This window comes from Panthera uncia, chromosome E3 (genome assembly GCF_023721935.1).
Source record: "Panthera uncia isolate 11264 chromosome E3, Puncia_PCG_1.0, whole genome shotgun sequence".
Classification (NCBI taxonomy): Eukaryota; Metazoa; Chordata; class Mammalia; order Carnivora; family Felidae; genus Panthera; species Panthera uncia.
In genome coordinates, this window is record NC_064815.1 from 32,751,027 (window position 1) to 32,769,974 (window position 18,948).

Here is an 18,948-nt window from a genome sequence, read left to right on the forward strand (position 1 = left end):
AGGCCTCCATAGACCCTGCAGCTCGAGGCCGGGCGGTCGTGGGGAGCACCCGGGCCCAGCCCGGCCTTGGGCTGTGCTCGGGCTGCTGGTTCAGAGCCGCTCAGGCCCCGTCTTGGCCTCACGGGGCTCTGTGAGGATCCAAACGCCCCTCGGCCCGTTGAGAGGCCGCGTGAGCCCCCCACCCTCCTGCTGCCTCCGCGTGGCGTCTGCTATCACGTCGTGCGTGTTCCTCCGGGGTCCCGTCACCGTCCCCGGCCTGACCGCCTGCTGTGTGTGCCCACAGGAGCGAGACGGCATGCGTGCCATCCTGGGGTCCTACGACAGCGAGCTGACCCCGGCCGAGTACTCGCCCCAGCTGACCCGTCGGATGCGTGAGGCCGAGGACATGGTCCAGAAGGTGCACGCGCACAGCTCGGAGATGGAGGTGAGTGTGCGGGCGGGCCCGGCGCGTGCGGGCTCCGCGCCCCGACCGGCGGCCGGGGGAGGGGGGCCGCCAAGGGGCCGTGGCAGTGCTGTCGCGTGCAGACCTTCAGCGGTGGTTCGAATGGCTGTTCCCGCCGCACCCAGCGAGTCGCCGTAAGCATCAGCGTGTTAATAGCCATCTGGTTACGGCACACCAGGTGCCGTGTGGAACGTTACCGAGGAGAGATTTGCGGGGAAGGCTCTCTGACCCCTTCGGTCCTCCCTGGCGTGTTTTACGTGAGAGCTCCCTCTTGTCCGTGTGCCGTGTGCACCCTCCTCACTTAAGTACGAGGCCCGCGGTTCTGGCACCTCCAGGGCCGCGTTTGGGGTGATGGGGTGATGGGGGTGACTTGAGAACCTACGGGCTGGCACGGTTAACCCGTCTCACCTTTCCGGGCCTGCACGCGGTCTGTCTCACCGGCTCTGGTAACCTCCACGAGGGCTCACCAGGGCCCGAGCGGCTGCCTGCAGGGAGGAGCAGGCTCGGGGAGGCTGGCCGCCAGGCATTCCCCGGCCAGGCTCCCCGCTCCCTGTCCCTGGCCGTTCTGGAACATCAACAAGCAGGTGGAGAGAAGCTCGCTGCCTTCAGGTGCCCGTGATTGGCAGCCGGCCCCCTTTGGGGGAGCGCAGGCAGTGGTTGGGTCAGTGCACCCTGGGGGTCGGGCCTGGACCCTGTCCAGCCCTTCTCAGAGGCCCGGGTCCCCTGTGGAGTGCTGTGTGCCTCCTGGCCCCCAGCAGGTGGCAGCAGACGAAGCACCAGGTCCTGCTCCGTTCAGGCCTGCGGTGGGGCGGGGTGGGGGGTGTGGGGGCTCCCCAGGCCTGTCTCCTTCTCTCATCGCCAAGACTCCCCTGGCCTCCCTCTGGCCTCTCTCAGAACCTGTGCCAGGAGAAGAGGAGGGTGTCCTCCCCCTCCTCCCCGGGAGGCCGAGGTGGCTGCCTGGCACATGTCACGGGAGGGTGCGGGGTAGGGGTGAGGATGGGGGTCTGGGGCAGGGGTGGGGTGGCGATGCCCACCACGTGCCAAGTCTCAGAGCTCCTTCTGCCGGGGGACCCGGTGCCCGACGAGTTCAGTCCCGTGCCAGCTGCTGCTGGCACTCAGGGACCCCTGCTCTCGAGTTGGCCGTGGGACCAGGACCCATCACGCTGTGTGAGGGAGCCGGTGGGGGAGCCCCGTCTCGCCCACTTGCGGTGACGTGTGTCACCCCCGCAGCGAGCCCCACGCCGTCTGATCAGGGTGTGGGGTGGGACGCGGTGCTCTGGCGGCCGGAGCAGGGGCAGCCTGGCCGCTTGCCGGGACCGCAGGGCTCCCTGCCGCGCACGTGTGCAGAGAGGCGCACACGCAGCCAGTGGCGCTTTGTGCGCTTGGAGGAGGGCGGTGGCTCTTTAGCGGGGGTCTCGCGTGGAAGGGAAGAGGCGGAGATGCGCCAGATACCGCGTTCCCCTGCTCCTTCCGTGCGGCCCGTCGGTGGCACGGAGACCGGGCTCGCTCAGTGGCCGCCTTGCAACTAGCGACCGTTCTCACGCAGGCTCTCCCGTGGCACCAGGACCGCCCCGGTTCCCCCATGAGAGGCACCCCTGACCCGCTTGTCACCCAGGAGGAGGTCTGGGTTAGGGAGAAGGGGGCCCAGCTTTAGGAACTAAGCCCACAGCAACACAAGGAGGGGCTTTGGTGGGGGGGGGGGGGGGTTGTGGGTTCAGGAAAGTCTTGGGGCGAGCTCCCAGATGACGTGGACGTCATGCCTGCCATTGGCGACACCAGCAGGAACGGGGTGGGCACCGTGTGGCAGCTGGAGCCAGACCGGGGACCCAGGGCCAGCTCTGCCTCTCCTGCTGTCACCTTCTGTGACCGGCGTCCATCTCCTGACGGGTGTTGTCCTGTCCTGTCCCCTGGCCCCGTGGGTGGTGGCTCTCTCTGCAGAACAGGGGAGGAGGGAGAGCACCCGGGGGCATTTCCCCGTGCTCGGGTCAGGCAGGGCGAGGGTCCCGGCTCAGGCTGCGGATGCAGTCCCCCTGAAAGCTAGCAAACAGGTCCCTCGGGAGCTGGTGGGGTCGGGAGAGAAGGGCACGGTGCTGCTGTGCTGGGCCCTGTGGGTGGTGGTGGTGGACTGTGAGTCGGGGTCTGCTCTGTTTAGTTTTCTGCCCACTCCCGGGTCTGGGAGCCTCATGGACGTGCCAGAAGGCAGGGACAGAGCTTTACTTTAAGGTGAGGCACCGAAACCCAGATGCTGGCCTGACCTGCGTTTGGCCCCGACACGCTCCCGTGGAGCCGAGTCCTGCAGACCCAGGCGTCCCGTTGATGGAGGGCGGGCACGTGAGGGTGCCGGTGGGTTCACGGTCTTCATAGGGAGCATCTGCTCTCTGGCGGCCTGAGGGGCCTGGCCAGACCCTCCTTCCATCTCCAGCCTGACCGGTTTGGGGGACAGACCTCCGGGTCCAGACTGTCCCCCGCAGGGCAGCTCGTCACGGGCACGCAGGGTCCCCGAAGCCCTTTCTCCCGTCTCTCAGCCGTGGGGCTGCGCTCCAGACAGGAGTCCCGACCCCTCCCTGCCTGCAGGCCTGGGCTGTGACCTCAGCTCTGCCTACCTGCTTCCTGACCCCCAGCGGGCAGGCAGCCTCGGGAGAGGCCTGGGGCCCAGTGTCGGGCTTGGGCCGGGACGGCCCGCTGGTCCAGTCCAGCGGCCGCAAGGTAGGGAACAGTCACGGGGGCCCCCGCCCTGCCCCCCCGCCCCCCCCCCCCCCGCCACCCCCCAGGGTCACAGAGGCCACATGCTGACCCCGGATCCTGTAGGCCACAGAGTGCCGCCCTCCAGGGTTCAGGGGCTGTTTTCCCGTTCTTATTTATTAAACAGGAACATTTTATGTATCAGGATCTCGGAGAGCATCAAAAGCTGCTCCAGGGGGCCTGACAGAAGTTTATTCGTTGAGCATCGCGCGTTGGCACACAGTGAAAAGTTACGTAACTTCATAGAACCTGGTTGTTAAGGTTCCTTAGTGCCTCCCAGTCAAGCCATCCGTCACGGCGCCGATGCAGGCAAAGCGCCGGGGGCACACGGAGGCCCAGGACGAGCAGCCTTGCGCCGAGCGCTCGCTGGCGAGCCCCCGGAGTCGCTCCCATTTTGTTCAACCGCCTTAAGGAGCCGCGGGGAGCCGCGAGGTGCGTGCAGGGAGAACACCCCCACGGCCCGCGGGGTCCGATTACGGCGGCGGATTAACTCTCCGCAGCTCCCCGCCCGCCTGACGGATTGCCGGTCTGGAAGGCAAGGTCCAGGGGGACGGAGGGAGAGAACATCGTTGCCATGCCGCCGCTCGGCGCGCCTGGCGGGGGTGGGGTGTGCACCTTTCTCTCTGCCTCTGCCCACCGCCACCTGCTGCTTTTCCCTTTCGTTTCCGGGCGGGCTCTCTTTCCTTCCTTGTTGTCTTTGTGTTCGGTCCTCACGCTGTCCTTTACGTCTTCTCTCTCTCACCCCCCGCTCTCTGCCACGGCTGCCACCTGCGCTCCAGCCCTCACCCCGGGCCCCCGTGGCTCCTCACTCGGGTCAGCGGGTCAGCCTTGTCCGTAGAGGGCCAGGTGGTAAGTTCCGTGGGCTGTGTGGCCACACGGTCGGCTCTGTGGCTGTGGCAGCTGGAAGGCAGCTTCGGGCCGTCTGTGGATGGTGGGGGCTGCTGTGTCCCACTGAAACTTTACCGGCAAAACAGGTGGGGGGGCCTGGGATTGGGAGGCCGGCTGTGGTTGTCGGATGCCTGGTCTAGCCCCGGCTCTTCCTGGGACCCCCGGGATGCCGCTGCTTGATGTGAAGCCACCCCAACAGCGTGGGGCTCCCGGGCCCGGTTGGGTGGCACTGGGCCCCACGCGGCCTGTCCGGCACAGCACGCGGTATGCCCTCACACGGGCCGCGCCAGTGGGCCCCCCTGTTCACTGATGGGAAGGATGGGGGCGGGGCGAGTTTGACGAGGTCCCTGCTTCTTTCCAGGCGCTGCAGTTCCCTCGCTGAGCTTAATCGGGTGGTTCTAACGTGGAGCACGTCTGAGTCCGGCAGACACGGCCCAGTGAGGCGGACCGGGGAATGCTGAGATTGGGAGAATCCCAGCGGCCCGTCTCTAGTGAAGTTGGTGCCACTTTGCGTGGAGTTTATTTATTCCATTTAATAAAGCGGCTGCAGAGGTTGATAGCGCGCGTCACGAACCTTCCTCCGTCGACCGAGCTATAAATATGCAGCTCGTGCTGCTCTGATCCAACATATCAGCCCGATTTGTTTTTCCAATTTATTTAATTAAAACAGATAATGGTGCTGTTGGCTTCAGGAAGGTGTGAGGAAAAATCCCGATTTCACATGGCGGTGGGTCCGAAAGCGCTTCCCTCTTCCAGCACGGGGAGGATGGCCGCCCCGATGCTACCAGCCGCCCGCCCCGCGCTGCCTCTGCGAGGGTCCGACCGCAGTGCTTGCGCCCTCCTGCCCTGGCTGCGGGAGGGGTGGTTTGGCCTCCGGAGGAACCCCGGGGAGCTCACAGATCCGCGCTACTTACAAACGCCGTCTGGTCGTTCTCCTTGCACAAAGACCTCAGGGTGACTGTCCTGGAAAAAAGCGCCCACAACACCTCGGAAAATCTCGAGGCAGCGTTAAACTGTATTACAGACAAGGGGAAACAAGCAGGGGTGAGTGAGAAGAGCCGGGCCCGGGGAACCCTCCGTGGGGAATGCTCCCCAGCGTGCAGGTGGGAGACCCAGGGGAGGCAGACGTCGTGGGGAGGCACTGGCTCCTGTGCTCGGGACAGAGGCGGGAGGCCCGTGCAGGACGCCTCAGGGAGCCCCGGCCTCCGCGTGTCACTACCGGCCGCCCCGTGGGTCGGGCCGCTGCCCCCTCCTGCGCTCTGAGAAGGGCGGGCGCTAGGCTTGCGGAGCCGGCTGCCGCCGGCTCCGCGGATGTGTGATCGGCCCATACGAAACGACAGACACCCGAGGGGTGCGGGGTGGTGCCGCGCTGACCCCACCGCTGTGGCTCGTCGTCGCCCCTGCGTCGCCCGGCCTCCCCCGCCGGTCATTTTTGTAGCGGGAGCAGAGTGTGATGTGCTGTCTTGGCGGATCCAAGCTCGTGACGCCGAATCATCAGCGTGCTCCTGTCCCCTTGCTGCGTGTGAGGCCCCCACGTCTCATTCCCCTCACGCCCGGAAGCGAGTACGCTCTCACCCGCACCCCGTTTCTCCCACCTGGCCCCGGCCGACCGCCTTGCCGCTCTCCCTTCCTGCCAGCTGGGCGTCCTCAGGGTCTGCGTGTCCGTGAGGGTTTGCAGCGTTTTCACGTGTCTTCCTTCCTTTTCGCTTCACGCGGCGTCCTCCGGGTTCCTTCGTCTTGTCACGGATGACGGCGTCTCATCCTTTTCCGAAGCGAAGCAACGCTCCATCGTGTATGGGTAGCGCGTTTGTCCGCCGTCCACTGGCGGTGCCTCGCCTCGGCTCTTTGCGTGTCTGGGCCGCCGTGAGCCGGGCCGCGGAGAACCTGGGCGTCCGGGCCTTCTTTGAGAGGGAGCTTTCGTTTCCTTTTGACACGTTCCCAGAACGGGAACACCGGATCGTGCGGGTCATACTTGTAGTTTTAAGTTTTTGAGGAGCCTCCGCACGGTTTCCCCTGGCGGCTGCGCCCGTTTGCGGTCCCCCCAGCGGCGCGCAGCGCGTCCCTCAGCGACGCTCGCCGTCTCTCATCTCGTTTAGCACACCCGCCCTCGCCAGCGTGAGGGGCACCCGACCGGTCCCGACGTGCGTGTGCCTGATGCTGCGTGTGCTGAGCGCCTTGTCGTGGACCTGCCGGCCGGCCGCGTTTGCGGCGCCCTGTCGCGGATTGGCCGGGCGTCCGTGTTCTCGGGGAAAACTGTGCATCCTTTGCCCACTGTTTGTTTGGGTGTTTGGTGATTTGATATCGGGTCGCACGAGTTCCTTACATACGCGGTTGTTAACCCCTTATCCACGTACGGTTCGCAAATTCTGTCTGCCACCACCTTCAGTTTTGTCAGTGGTTTCCTGTGCGGGCAGAAGATTTTTAGTTGGATTCAGAGCCACCGGTTTGTTTTTGCCTTTGTTGCCTGTGCTTTTGATATCAAATCAAAAAAAAAAAAAACAAAACAAAAAAAAAACAAAACAAACCATCACAAAGATGAATGAGCCTTTCCTGTTTTCTTCTTGGACTTTTATGGTTCCGGGCCCGTGTTTGGAGTTGATTTTGTGCGTGTGGTGTGAGACTAGGGGTCCACTACTGTTCCTTTGCATGTGGACATCCAGTTTCCTCAAGGCTGTTCCTTGAAGAGCCTGTCCTTTCCCCGTCGTGAATCCTTGACAGCTTTACTTCTGGGCTCCCTGTTCTGCCGCGTCGGTCTGCGTGTCTGTTCTTGTGCGGGCGTTACTCCCTCTTGATTACTGCGGCTTCGTGGCGGCTTGAAATCAGGAAGTGTGATGCCTCCGGCCTCGCCGTCCTTGTTTAAGATTTCTTTAGCTATTCAGGGTCTTCTGAGGTTCGGTACATATTTTAGGATTACTTTTTCTGTTTTTGTGACAAATGCCATAGGGATTGCATTGAATCCGGAGTTTCCTTTGGGTAACGGACATTTTAAAAAACGTATATATTAATTTATTTTGAGCTAGAGAGAGGAAGAGAGAGTGTGAGCGAGGGAGGGGCAGAGAGAGAGGGAGAGAGAGCATCCCAGGCAGGCTCCCTGCTGTCAGTGCAGAGCCTGATGTGGGCCTCGAACTCACAAACCGGGAGATCACGACCTGAGCCGAAAGCAGCAGTTGACTGCTTAACCGGCTGAGCCACCCAGGCGCCCCAGGTAATATGGATGTTTTAACAGTATTAGGTCTTCCAGTCCGTGAGTGTGGAATGACTTTTTATTTGTTTGTGTTTTGTTCGGTTTCTTTGGTCAGTGTTTTACAGTTTTCAGTCTATAGGTCTTTCACCTCCTCCCTTAGATTTATTTCTGGGTATTTTATTGCTTTTTTGATGCTGATGCAGTAGAATTGTTTCCTTGTTCAGATTGTTCGCTCTCAGCCTATAGAAACGCATCTGACTTTTGCGACGTGAGTTACGAATCCCGTGACTCTACTGAATTCGTTGGTTACCTCTAACAGTTTTCTGGTGGCGTCTCATTTCCCGCATGTACGGTCATGTCACCTGCAGGGACAGTTTTACTTGTTCCTTGCTGACTGGGACGTCTGTTTCTTTTTCTTGTCTGATTGCTGTGGCCAGGACTTCGAGTACTGTGTTGAGTAAGCATGGAGACGGTGGGTGGTACCTAATTAATTGTTATCGTGAAAGCGTGTTGATTTTTGTCAGGTGTTTTCTTTGTATCTGTTGAAACGATCGTATGATTTTTATGCTACGTTCTGTTAATATGTTGCGTGCCGTCGCTTGATTTGTGGATGTTGAGCCGTCTTTGCATCCCAGGGATAAATCCCACTTGGTCACGGTATGTCATCCTTTTAACGTGCTGTGGAGTGTGGTTTTCTAGTACTTTGTTGAGGATTTCTGCATCTGTGTTCATCAGGATACCGGCCTGTGGTTTTCCTGTAGCGTCCTTGTCTGGCTTTGCCTCGGGCTAATCTTGGCCTCGTAAGATGAGTTTGGAAGTGTTCTTTTCTCTTCCGTAGTTTTGGAGGAGTTTGAGAAGGATTGGTAATAATTCTTGAACTGGTCTCGGGCCTTTCTTTGTTGGGAGATTTTTTTTTATTACTGATTCAGCCTTCTTGTTATTGTTCTGTTTGTATCTTCTGTTTCTTTGTGGTTTATCCTCCAGAGCTTGTGCGTTTCTAGGAGTTCGTTTGTTTCTTTCTGATCGTTTGCTTTGTTGGTAATTGTATCTGGTAGTCTCTTAACGACTCTTGGCACCTTCGAGTGGTCTCTCGTAACACGTCCTCCCTTGTTTCTGGTTTAAGTCTGTCAGACTTATTTTTAACTGAGTTTCACTAAATGTTTGTCCGTTTTGGTTATTTTTTCAAGACACCGGCTTAGCTTTGGTCATCTCTTCCGTCCTCACCAATGGAGAGTTCTCTCAGTCCACCCTCTGTGGGGCGACAGCTGGAGACCCCTGTCCGGCCACCTTGCTGGCGTCCCAGCCCAGTGCTTCTCCTGGCTCATTGTGGGGATGCAGCACCTTTGGGACTGGCCTCTGGTTGTCTCGCTCCAGATTAAACCTGTGGCAGCGGTTCTCAAACTCGGTGCACATTGGGATGGCTGTGGGCCCCTTCCTCAGAGGTGTGGGGGGTGCTGGGCTGAAACGCTGTACCTGTGGCGAGCTCCCGGGCGACGGGGCAGCTCCGGTCCCTGGCCACGCTGAGAGCCCTGCCCCAGCATGAGCCCCCGGGGCTGCCACACGGGAGGGACCGAGCCCTGCACGGGGTCCCGGGCTTCTCCACGGAGCGCCTCACAGGGCTGGGCGTGCTCTGGGGCTGGGAGAGGCGCTGGCCGCCCGGGTCACAGGGCTGGCCTCGGTGGCGTGGACGCCTCTACCTGCCGGGCTGCGGCAGCCGCGGCCGGCTGGCTTCGGGCCGTCACCTGGCCCTGTGAGCAGGCTGCCCGCTTAAGGTGCCCGCGGGTCTGTTTTGTGGCCGCCGTCCACGCTGGGGGTGCGGGCGGCTGTGCTCGCCCCTCGCGGCCTCTGCTGGGCAGAAAGCACGAGTGGGTCTGGGTCCTGCACCCGGCGGGGCCCGCGGACCCGCAAGTGCGGCGGAGCAGAGGGGCCGGCGGCCCGAGGCCTCCGGCTCCTTCCCTGCACGTGCCCTGCGACTTTGGGCGTGCCCCCTCCGTGGGCTCTGACTTCCCCTCCTCCTGGCCAGGTGTCCTCGCGTCCTCCCGGCTTGGTCGGCCAGCTGCGGCAGCCTGTCGCGGCCTGCGGGGACTGCCCCTCGGCCGTGCCCGGGCTCCCGCGCTGGCAGGGCGCTGGCTCTTCATACATAGCAGCTTCTCACCTCTGGTTAAAAATAGCGACGCGAGGTCTTGGTGCAGCCTCTGCCTGTCACAAGTGGCGCGTGGGCCTGGGGCACGAGTCTGAGTGCAGCGGCCACCCGGGGGCCCGGCCGGAGGACGTGTCCCCGAACCGGGAAGTGCCGTGTGAGCTGCTGGGCTGACGCGGCTCTGTGGCCACCCCGGCCTCTCCGCACGCCCCGTCCCCCTCACGCGTGCTCCCGGGCGTGCTGCCTCCACGCACGGGCACTCCCGCCAGCCCCTCTGATTTGCAGACCCCCGGTCGGCTGGGCTGCAGCTCCAGGGTCCGAGGCCTCCCGCGGCTGCTGCGGGCGTCTGTTCCCCGCAGGTGGTGCCTCCAGCCTTGTCACTGCGACCGGCCCTGTGGACCAGCCTGCTGCTCCCTGGCCCCCGCCTCCCTTCTTAGCCCCCTGCCAGCTCCGTGCCTGCAGAGCCCCCCTCTTGCCGTCACCTCAGGACCCCCCCGGCGTGGAGGACGAGCACCAGTGTGAGGTCACCGGTCACGGGCAGGCCAGGGGCCGGCAGGGTCACAGGAGTGACACCTGACTCCCGTGCAAGGCACGCGGTCCTGCCTGTGGAGGACACACGCGTACTCCTGCAGCACCCACCCCCCGCCCAGGTCCCCAGAGTGTGAACGCCGGCTGCAGGGAGGAAGCTGCCCCTCCTGGGATCCTGGCCAGAAACTGCAGTGTGTGTTCTCCGCTTGGACTCCGTCCAGAACACGGGCAGTGACCACTGCTCCCCGGCCCCCAGCCCTCATGCACCTGTGCAGGGGCTTCAGGCGCACCGGGTGCACGTCCTCCTCTCCTGGGCCGTGAGCCCGGCCCTCTGTGTGGCCTCAGCTCCTCGGGTGTTGTGAGTGGAACAGCCCAGGGGGCGTGTGGGTGGCCGGGTGGCGCTCTGCTGCTCAGGGGACAGCCCGGCTCTAGCACAAGTGTCAGGGATGCGGCCGGAGTCACCGCAGGGCCAGGCCGGTGCTGCCGGACGGGCCGGCCCAGCAAGCAGCTGCCGTCTGTGAAGACGGGACCCCACGGGCAGAATCGTGTCTGCCCGCCGCCTCGGTCGGTGCTGCTCCCAGCCGTGTTCCCCAGCTGCCCCGGACGTGCCTGCACGGGTGCGGTGACGCCCGTAGGGACAGTACCACAGAACGAGTGACCGGCTGAGGCCCAGTGGATGGGCTTTGACCAGCGGCCTGTGTCGTGTCCCCTTCTCAGTCCTCCGGAAAGGCCGGCGTGTTGGAGCTGGTGGGATCTCGGCAGGTGCAGGGGATCGTGGTGTCCGGGCCGGGCCTCCCGCGGGGTGGGTGGACACGGCCGGCATGCCACACGGGTGCCTTGTCCGCGTGGGCCACCGTGACTTAGGCCTGGTCGCTGACCGCACCGCTTCACCTTAGCGTGCTCTGGGGAGGGCGGGGGGGCACATTCACGTACGTGTGCTGTTGGGGGGGGGGGGGGGGGGGGGGGGGGGGGGGTCTGCGGAAGAGGCGCCAAGCACTGGAAGAGGCCTGTATGGCATCGGCTGTTTTGTTCGTGGCCGGCGCGCTAGGAAGGCCCGCGTTTCCTGCTGGGAGAGCTCGCAGAGCGGCCGCCGTCCACCAGGCGTCTCACCGGGGGCCCACGCTGGGTCATCGGAGCCCGTCACTCAGGGGCGGTGGGCTGCCGGGGCCGCTCCTCTGCACCCCCGCCCTCTGCGCGGGACGGTCCCTGCGTCTCTGGACGCCTCCCTTCTCCCCGGCTCGGCAGCGTGGGGTGGTGCCCCCCCGCCGTCCTGTCGCGTCTGTGGGACACGTGAAGCGTGGCCAGTCCCTCTGGCATTGGCTTCCCGGCCTGGCAGAGGGCGGGAGAGGCTCCCGGCCTCCCTCTGCGGCCCGAGTTTTCCTGAAACTGCTTCGAGGCTCGTCTGCCTCAGGGACGTGAGGCGAGCGCTCGTTTCCCGACGCCGCGTGGACGCTCCTGCGGACAGGTTTCTGTCAGTTACTCTGGTTTCTCGGGGTCTCTGCAGCCCTCGTGCTCTCTATCGTATAGCAGCCCCGTTTCATAGCCCGGGTCACGCGAACGCCCGAGGAGCACGCCTCCTGGGTCCGCTTCACGTGGAGGCTGGGGGTTTGAGCGGAGCGCGGAGCATCGTGGATCGGCCTCTGCCTGTTCATCCTGGCGTCCGGGCCTTGGCTCACCTGTGTCCTCGCAGAGGCCGTAGTGAAGTGTCCCGCACACGTCGGCGGAGTTCTGGCCTCACCACCTGGCCGGGGGGGCCCTCTCTGCGGCCTGGACGTCCCGGTGGCCACCACTGCGTTTCTGTGGCTGGCTCGCCGAGCGTGCGTGCAGGCCTGTGGCCGGCTCCCGGCGTGGCCACGGGCAGACGCGGCCCTGCGCTCTCCGCCTCTCCCGGCTGACCTCACACGGGGGCCGCCGGCCGCACCTCTGTGTGCACGGCCGCGCCACAGCGTGCTGGGTCACCCCTGCCGGAGGGGCGGGGGCAGCCGGCGGTTTCGGATCTCAGCTCTGCGGTGCCGGCAGGGGCGGTTTTGCGTCCATCAACTGGGCGCACGGTTCGGTTTCCTGGGAGCGCATCGTGGGCTGGGTCGCCGAGCGAGAGGGGAAAGCCAAACCACCTTCCCGAGCGGTTCCCTGGTTTTTAACCCTCCCCGCCACGGGACGGGGCCTCAGGCCCAGCGCTTGGTCCTGATGCTGGTGTGCGTTTTCGGTTTTCAGCCGGGTTTCGTAGCTGGAGTTTTGGGGCTGCCGTGCCGTGGCAACGATTCTGTGCCGCCCGCACTCGCCCCGTTCTCGGTTCTCTTGAGAATGTCGCTCTGGGTTCGCGCGGGCGCACAAAGTACCCACGAGCTTTTAGCGGGAGCCCTGGCCTCGGAAGGGTTGGCGCACGCGGACATCGTCACGAGAGACGCGGGTCTCCCGCGGCCTGAGGACCCAGTGCCGCCGGCCTCTCCCTTCGCGCCTCAGGAGCCGCGTCCTGGGACCCTCCAGGGTGTCCTGAGAGTCACGGCAGGGGTGACAGCTGTGTGTCTGTCCCCTGCCGCTCCAGGAAGGACAGGGTCTGCGGTGTGGCAGAGACCCTGTGGCCGCCGCCGGGTCCCCAGCAAGCCCGGTGCTTCTTCAGGGAGGTGGGTTCAGCCTCTCGCTGGCGGTGTCCAAGTAGCGGCCCCTCGACTCCCTTAGTACACCTGCGCTCACTGTTTCCGGGCAGGACGGAGGCCTCTTTCTCTCCCCGCGTGAGCGTTTCCTGGCCTCTTGCTGCTCAGGAGGCGTCGGTGCAGGACCACGGACAAGCCACGCAGACCACGCTCGTGGGCGTCGAGACTAGGCGCACATGTGAGCCAGCAGCGCCCGGGTGTGCCTGGCCCGGCTCTGGGCGCCGGGGGGCCGCTCTGGAGTTTGGTCTGCTCCCGGTTCCACGGTGGCGTCCGTGGAGACGTAGCGTGCCGGCTGGACTGGCCAGGCCCGCGCGGCCACCCCTGAGCTCCCGCCTGGGTCCCTGGGACCTGGCCGGGCACCGCCATCGGCTCCCACGGTCGGGAACCTCCTTTGCCTCTCTGCCCTGGGGCAGTACGGGCCGGGCCCCCGGGACGGTCCTGCTGGTTGGGGGGCGTCCCGGATTTTCCTGGATGTTGGTCCCGTCGGGAAAGTCCCCCTGATTGCTTCTTCCAGGACGTGAGCTTTCCAGGAGGAGGTGGATTGCAGCCCCACTCTTGCAGGGGCGTGGAAACCGCACCCCGGTCGTCTCCACGCGTGTAACTGCATCGCTGTTTTGGGCAGCAGGTGTGGGCGTGCGCTTGCGGGTGTCTGCTGGCCGCCCCCCGGTCACCTCCTCCAGACGGCGGGAACGTAGGGCCACCTCCTCGCCCCCGGGGCCCCTGTGCGCAGCAGGCAGCGTGGGCGGTGGAGATGGGCAGCGGGAGGCCCACTGACCCTGCTTTCTGTCTTGTCTTGAAGGCTCAGCTGTCCCAGGCCCTGGAGGAGCTGGGAGGCCAGAAGCAGAGAGCAGACATGGTGAGTCCCTCGGTGGTGGTCTTTGTGGCCACAGGGAGCTCAGGGTGGGGGTGCCTTAGACCCTGGGTGTGAGGAGATCACGTCAGGTGCAAGCCTGGGGGTCCCTGATGGCCACGGCCCTCCGTGTCGTCAGAAACACCGGTGGGAATGGAAAGGGTGTGGTGGGGCTTGGAAGCCGGGTGCTGGGTCCCCAGCGACGGGCTGGTGTGGGGCCGTCCCCTGGTTCACTCTGACTCGGGGCCGACCACACTCCTGGTGCCCTAGGTCGTGAGCCATCTAACATAGAGCAGACTCGCACACCCTCCTGAGCGGTGCAGGGCCCGCGGCCTGGCGATCCGTGCCTTGGCGCCCACGGCCACGTCGTCCTCAGGCTGTCCCCCAGTGGCCGGCCCACAGCGGCCCCACCTCCTGGGGTGTGCACCCTGCGGTGGCCGCCGGGCTCCACAGCCCCCGTTCCCCTGCTGAGCTTGCGGAGCCCCCCAGCCACTTGGCAGGTTTCCTCTCTGCGTGTTCTCCTGGGACCATCCCCCCGTCTGCCCTGCACCCCCGCCCCCCGGGGCTGCGTGCAGAGCTGGGTGGGGGCAGGGGGCAGGCACCGCCGACCCTGGCCTGGGTGCCCAGTACCAAACGGCTTCCTTACCTTGTGGGAAGGACCGCGCCCTTGTGCCACACAAGCCACAAGGCCCGTCGCGCTGCTGCGGTCACGGTCTGGCCTCTGTGGGGACCTAGCCACCAGGGTCACAGGAGGGCCACAGGCCACATTTACAGGTGTGCTGGGACTGCCCCACCCCAGGACGCAAGCCATCCAGTTGGGATCGGGGCTGCGGGGTGAGGAGTTGGGGTGGGCCCTGGGGCGCACAGCGCAGCTCAGGCTTCCTAGTGTGGTGTCATATCTTGTCGGTCCCTGACTTTGAGCGGGTCACCTGGCCTTCACCTGCAAAATAAGAGTGGCCCACAAGGGGACATGCCACGTCCTTGGACTTGTTTCGTCCATCCTGCAGTTGTCCCCCTGGCCGCTGGGTGTCCTGTCTTAGCGCTGCTCTCGGCCATAGCACAGGGCAATGGAACACTCAGGAAGCAGCCGCCTGAGGCTGGCTGTGCTCAGAGCCCCTGACGGGTGGGGGTGAGGGAGAGTTGCAGGGGTGCATGGTGGGCCGTGGTTCCACTGGCCATGCAGAGGTAGATGCAGGGAGAGCATGAGTCCAGGAGTCAGAGATGGCAGGGTGGCCTGGGAGGCGGGTGAGGGAGTCATGGGTAGGATGGGAAGATTGGGGAGGGCAAAGCCGGAGAGAAACTTGGGCGTCTGAGGGGCCAGTGGATGCCTGGTGCCGGGTGCCTGGCCCTGGGGTCCGAGCTCCCGAGGCGAGGCCGGCCGGCAAAGCACCTGGGCACGTGTGTGTCCCGGGGGCCGGCGTGCAGAGCCTCAGGTTCGAGCCCTCCCAGGCCACTCCAGCACCCAGGAGCCGGGCCCCCAGGGAGGGCGGCTACACCCATCGGGAGCACATCCTGCTGTCACACACGTGTTGTTCAAAGTGCACGTCGGCCCCGCTGGTCTTTGCGCCTTGGGGGCCCCTGTGGGTGCGTCCCGTGCCCTGAGTGTCTGAGTTCTCTGCGGCCGGCATTCATCGTTGACCCGTCTGTCACCCACGTGGGTTTACTCTCTGCCTCCGTTGTGTCATCTGAGTTGGTTCCCGCGTGTTTCTGTCCTCTCCTTCCCACTTGGAGGGAGAACAGACGTGGCAGCGGCCGGGCCGGTGTGGGTCCAGGTGCTCACTCAGGCCTGCGAGCCTCTCCTCTCCCTGCCTCCTCCCCAGGCCCTGGGTCCACCTCCTCTGGTTGGCGTGGGAGGAAGAGTGAGGCCCCACGTGGGGCCGGGGCTGGAGCTCGCAGTGACACGGGGATCGAGGTGACCCTGGGTCTGGCTCCGCGGCCCTCGTGCGGTTTCGGTGACGGTGTTGGCGATGGCTCTGGCCGGGGGCACCCGTGGCCACTGTCCGTCTGGGTCAGGGACGCCCGGTTCCTGGGCCGCCTCTCCCAGCCGGCTGTTTTCTGGCCCTAAGTTGACTTGCTACTTAGGGAAGGAGAGAGGAAGAAAGAAAAACTTAAACATCTGTAGCTAATTGCAGATGACGAGACAAAGACAGTTTGCCTTTCTGTTATTAATTAGCAAACCTGTGCTAATTAGGAAGCATGGCATCATTCAGGCTTTTCTCTTTAAGTGCAATTAGTATCACAAGGAAAGATGTCCTGGGCCACAGTTGTATCATTAACATCCCTCACCCTAATTAGATACGGCCGGCGGTGGCTGGAGAAATGAGGTTTTTGATTATAACTATAAAACTCGCTCTAATATTTGACGTACTCCAGGGAGCAAGGAGGGAAGATTGATTTTCCGATTTAAGGGGGAATGACGCCTTCACGACTCTGGGAACGAAGCAGTCGTCCGCCCTGAGTACCGTTCCCCCCTATGGCTCCCGCGGGCTCCCGCTGCCAGCCTCTGGGCCTGCGCAGGGTCAGCCGGAAAGGGCTCTGGCGGGTCGGGTACTCCCCGGGGGGCTCCGAGGTGTGGCAGCGTCCCACTGGGGCAGGGCAGCATCTGCGAGCGAGCATGCGGCCCCCTCAGCCCGCACCGAGCTTCTCCCTGCCCGCGGTTTTCATCCTGAGACGCCAGGCTCGCTGGCTGTGGCTCTGAGGGGCTGGTGCGCGGATCACGGGAGATGCCAGTGAGAGCCGATTTTCAGCTCTGCGAGGGGCACGCACACCCGCGTGTGCCTGCTGATGCGTCTGTCACTGTGAAAGCAGCGTCGAGGGCCAGGAAATCGGCAGAAGGGGTTGTGTGAGCTTCCATTGTTCAGTGCTGGCAGCCAGCATCCGTACGTGCCTGCCGCCCGAGAACCTGGCCTTATCGCAGCCTGCCAGCGTTGCCGGCTGCCTTCCGGAAAATTATTACAAGAACCTCCTGGTTCTCCGACTGATAGTGACTCATTCCACGTCCTGGATCCGTGCTGCCACGGGACCAAGCCAGGGTTGGGAGACCCCCCCGCTTCGATGGGAGAACTTCATCCGTGCTGGGCGAGTCACGAATGCTCATGGGGGACATCGCTGCAGGGACCAGCAGGACCCGTGTCCCTGAGGCTGGTGGCCGTCTTGGGTTTGGGTCAGCCTGTTCATTCGCAAGGCTCCGTGCCCGCAGAGCAGTGTCTGTGTCCCGCCGCTGGGGCCCGGCATGACAGAGGGAGGCGTCAGGGCCCGAGACGGCAGGCTCCAGGAGCTGTAGGAGGGGCGGGGGGGAGGGGGGACCCGGCCCTGGAGGCTGCAGGGAGCTCGCCTTCCTGAGCCACCGTCTGAGTCAGTCTCTCGCAGGCGGCTGTGTCCCCAGCCTGACCCGGGCTTGACCTGCTGCACTTGCCTGGCCATCTGCTCTGAGCCGACCGGGATGGTCTGGACCGTTCTGTGCGTGTCCCGGGGCCTGGTCCTGCCCGCCTCCACTCACTCCCGGCATCTCCCGGTGTTTGCTGCTTCTGCAGCTTTATGCCAGCTGCTGGCCGTGTCCCCTCGGCTGTGTCCTCCTCCTGGCCGTGTCCCTCTGGCCGTGTCCCCGGCCGTGTCCCCCGCCACGTCCCCCTGGCTGTCCTGCTTCCTCGGCAGAGCCATGGAGGAGACAGGCCTTCGCTGCAGGAGGGCAGATCCGCTGGCTGGCCGGTGGTGCTTGGTGGCCGCGTTGTCTTCTCCGTGTCAAAGCGACGTCCTCATCGTCTTTGTGTGTCCACTGCGTGGCCTGGAGCGAGCACCCCGAGTCTGCGAGCAGGTCGTGAGGTTGATTTGGGTCTGGCGTCTGCAGCCGGGTGGGTCCTGAGTGTCCCGAGCACCGGGGTGATCGTGGTGGTTTATTGACGCACGCTTACGCGGCCTGACGGCCAGCCGGGCGCCGTTCTGACAGCTGTGCAGACGTGAGCTCCCGGAGCCCTGTGGCGTGGCCCCGTTGGCGCCTGGCCTTACTCTTCAGGAGGCAGAGGCCTGGGTTCCGGCGGGTTCCAGCTCCAGTGACTTTGCGGCCACCGCACGCCTCTGCCTGGGCCTCCGGGACTCCTGTCCCTCGTGTCCCTGACCGCGCTGACCCACGTTAGCACAGACTGAAGGGCCGTCGGACGCCCTGGGAGTGGCTGTGTCGGGCCCCCCACCCACGCCGTGGCCAGCGCACCTTGCCGGCGCGTTGCCCGGCAGCTGCCCAGATTCGCTGCTGGGTGCTGGCTCCCGGGGGCAAGCGCCTGGGCCGGCTCGATGGGAGCCGGGGAGTTGGTTTTGGGAGAAGGGCTCGACGAAGCCTCTTTAGAATTTAGTGTCGAGCTGACCTGGGGGGCACAGGGCCACCCCCAAGAGCAGAGTCCCCAACAGGCGCTTCAGGGCCGGAGGGCTCTGGGTGAGTGAGGGATGCGGAGCTGGCCGCCACGCCTCGAGGGCTGCCTGGGGGCAGGGCGGCATGTGGGCGTGGGGCCCTCTGCCCGTGCCACACTGGCTCGTCTGTCCCCCGAGGCCTAGCGTGTGGGCGTCCAGAGTCCAGCCCTGGGTCCCCTCCTCCCCACGGTGCTGCTCCACACTGGGCCCCGGTAGGGGCCAGCTCGAGGTTGTCCGCCCGTGGCCGCCGCAGTCCTGTCCTCGGATGAGGCTCCTGAGGGAGAGAAGGGGTCACGCACCCCGCGCTGGACAACTTTAAACACGTCTGTGTCCCGACACCGTATTTGTCAGGTCCCGCGAGTATCTGAGTCCCGCTTCTGGGCGCCCTTCTGACTCTCCGCACGCGTCTTCCACTTAGGCCCCCGCATGCGGCTTCCTTCGCCTTCCCGTCGCCCTGTGCCGCTCCCGCCCCCTGGAATGTGTTTTCTGTCCCGCAGGGCCGAGCCCTCCCTCAGCTCGAGTTAAACGTCCTCTGCTTCCCCTTCATAGAGACACGTCACGTTCCCATTCCACGTTCACTTGTGGGCCTGTGGCCGTCACCATGGCTGTCGTCCTTGTTGTGGGCCCGTTTTCGGTCACGCCGCAGCCACTGAACTCCGAGCGCTCCCGTGTGCCGGGCTGTGCTCGCGGCTGTACCCGGATCATCCCTCTTAGCCCTCACGGCAGACCCTGGTGCCGGGGTCGTCTCCATGACTCAGATGAGGGGACAGGTGCAGTGGCGGCCGGGCCGCAGGCCTGTGGGCACCGTGAGGCCTGCTCGCGCCAGCCGGCCTGCATGGACGCCGCGGTGCCACGGGGCCGGGCCCTGGACTTAGCTGTAAAGGATTTGCCGAGTGACGGGATGTGGACGTGGGGGGAGGCAGCTTGCGCCCCGCCCGCCCCCTCTCCCCGAGCGGGGGCCCCTCTCCCCGAGCGGGGCCCGGTCTTTTTGGTTCCTCCAGCTTGCAAAGACCTAACGAGGTTGGTGATTTATCACCTCACGGGGATCCGTCTGTGTTTTGGGGACAGGGGTCCGAGAAGATGGTCTCCTAGCCTAGGAAATAAATGTCTGCTTCTGTT

General features: G+C 64.5%; 1 protein-coding gene across 4 annotated transcripts in view; it reads left to right on the forward strand.

Moving 5' to 3' along the window:
• Positions 1-18,948, forward strand: part of MAD1L1 (mitotic arrest deficient 1 like 1) — a 317,349-nt gene that overhangs the window by 166,882 nt on the left and 131,519 nt on the right. For 3 of the 4 annotated variants that reach the window (XM_049638985.1, XM_049638987.1, XM_049638988.1), the window contains 2 exons: positions 284-424; positions 13,378-13,434. In XM_049638985.1, the coding sequence (XP_049494942.1) occupies positions 284-424; positions 13,378-13,434 (198 nt within the window). The remainder of the gene's footprint in view (positions 1-283; positions 425-13,377; positions 13,435-18,948) is intronic. The other variant, XM_049638986.1, reaches the window with a different exon arrangement.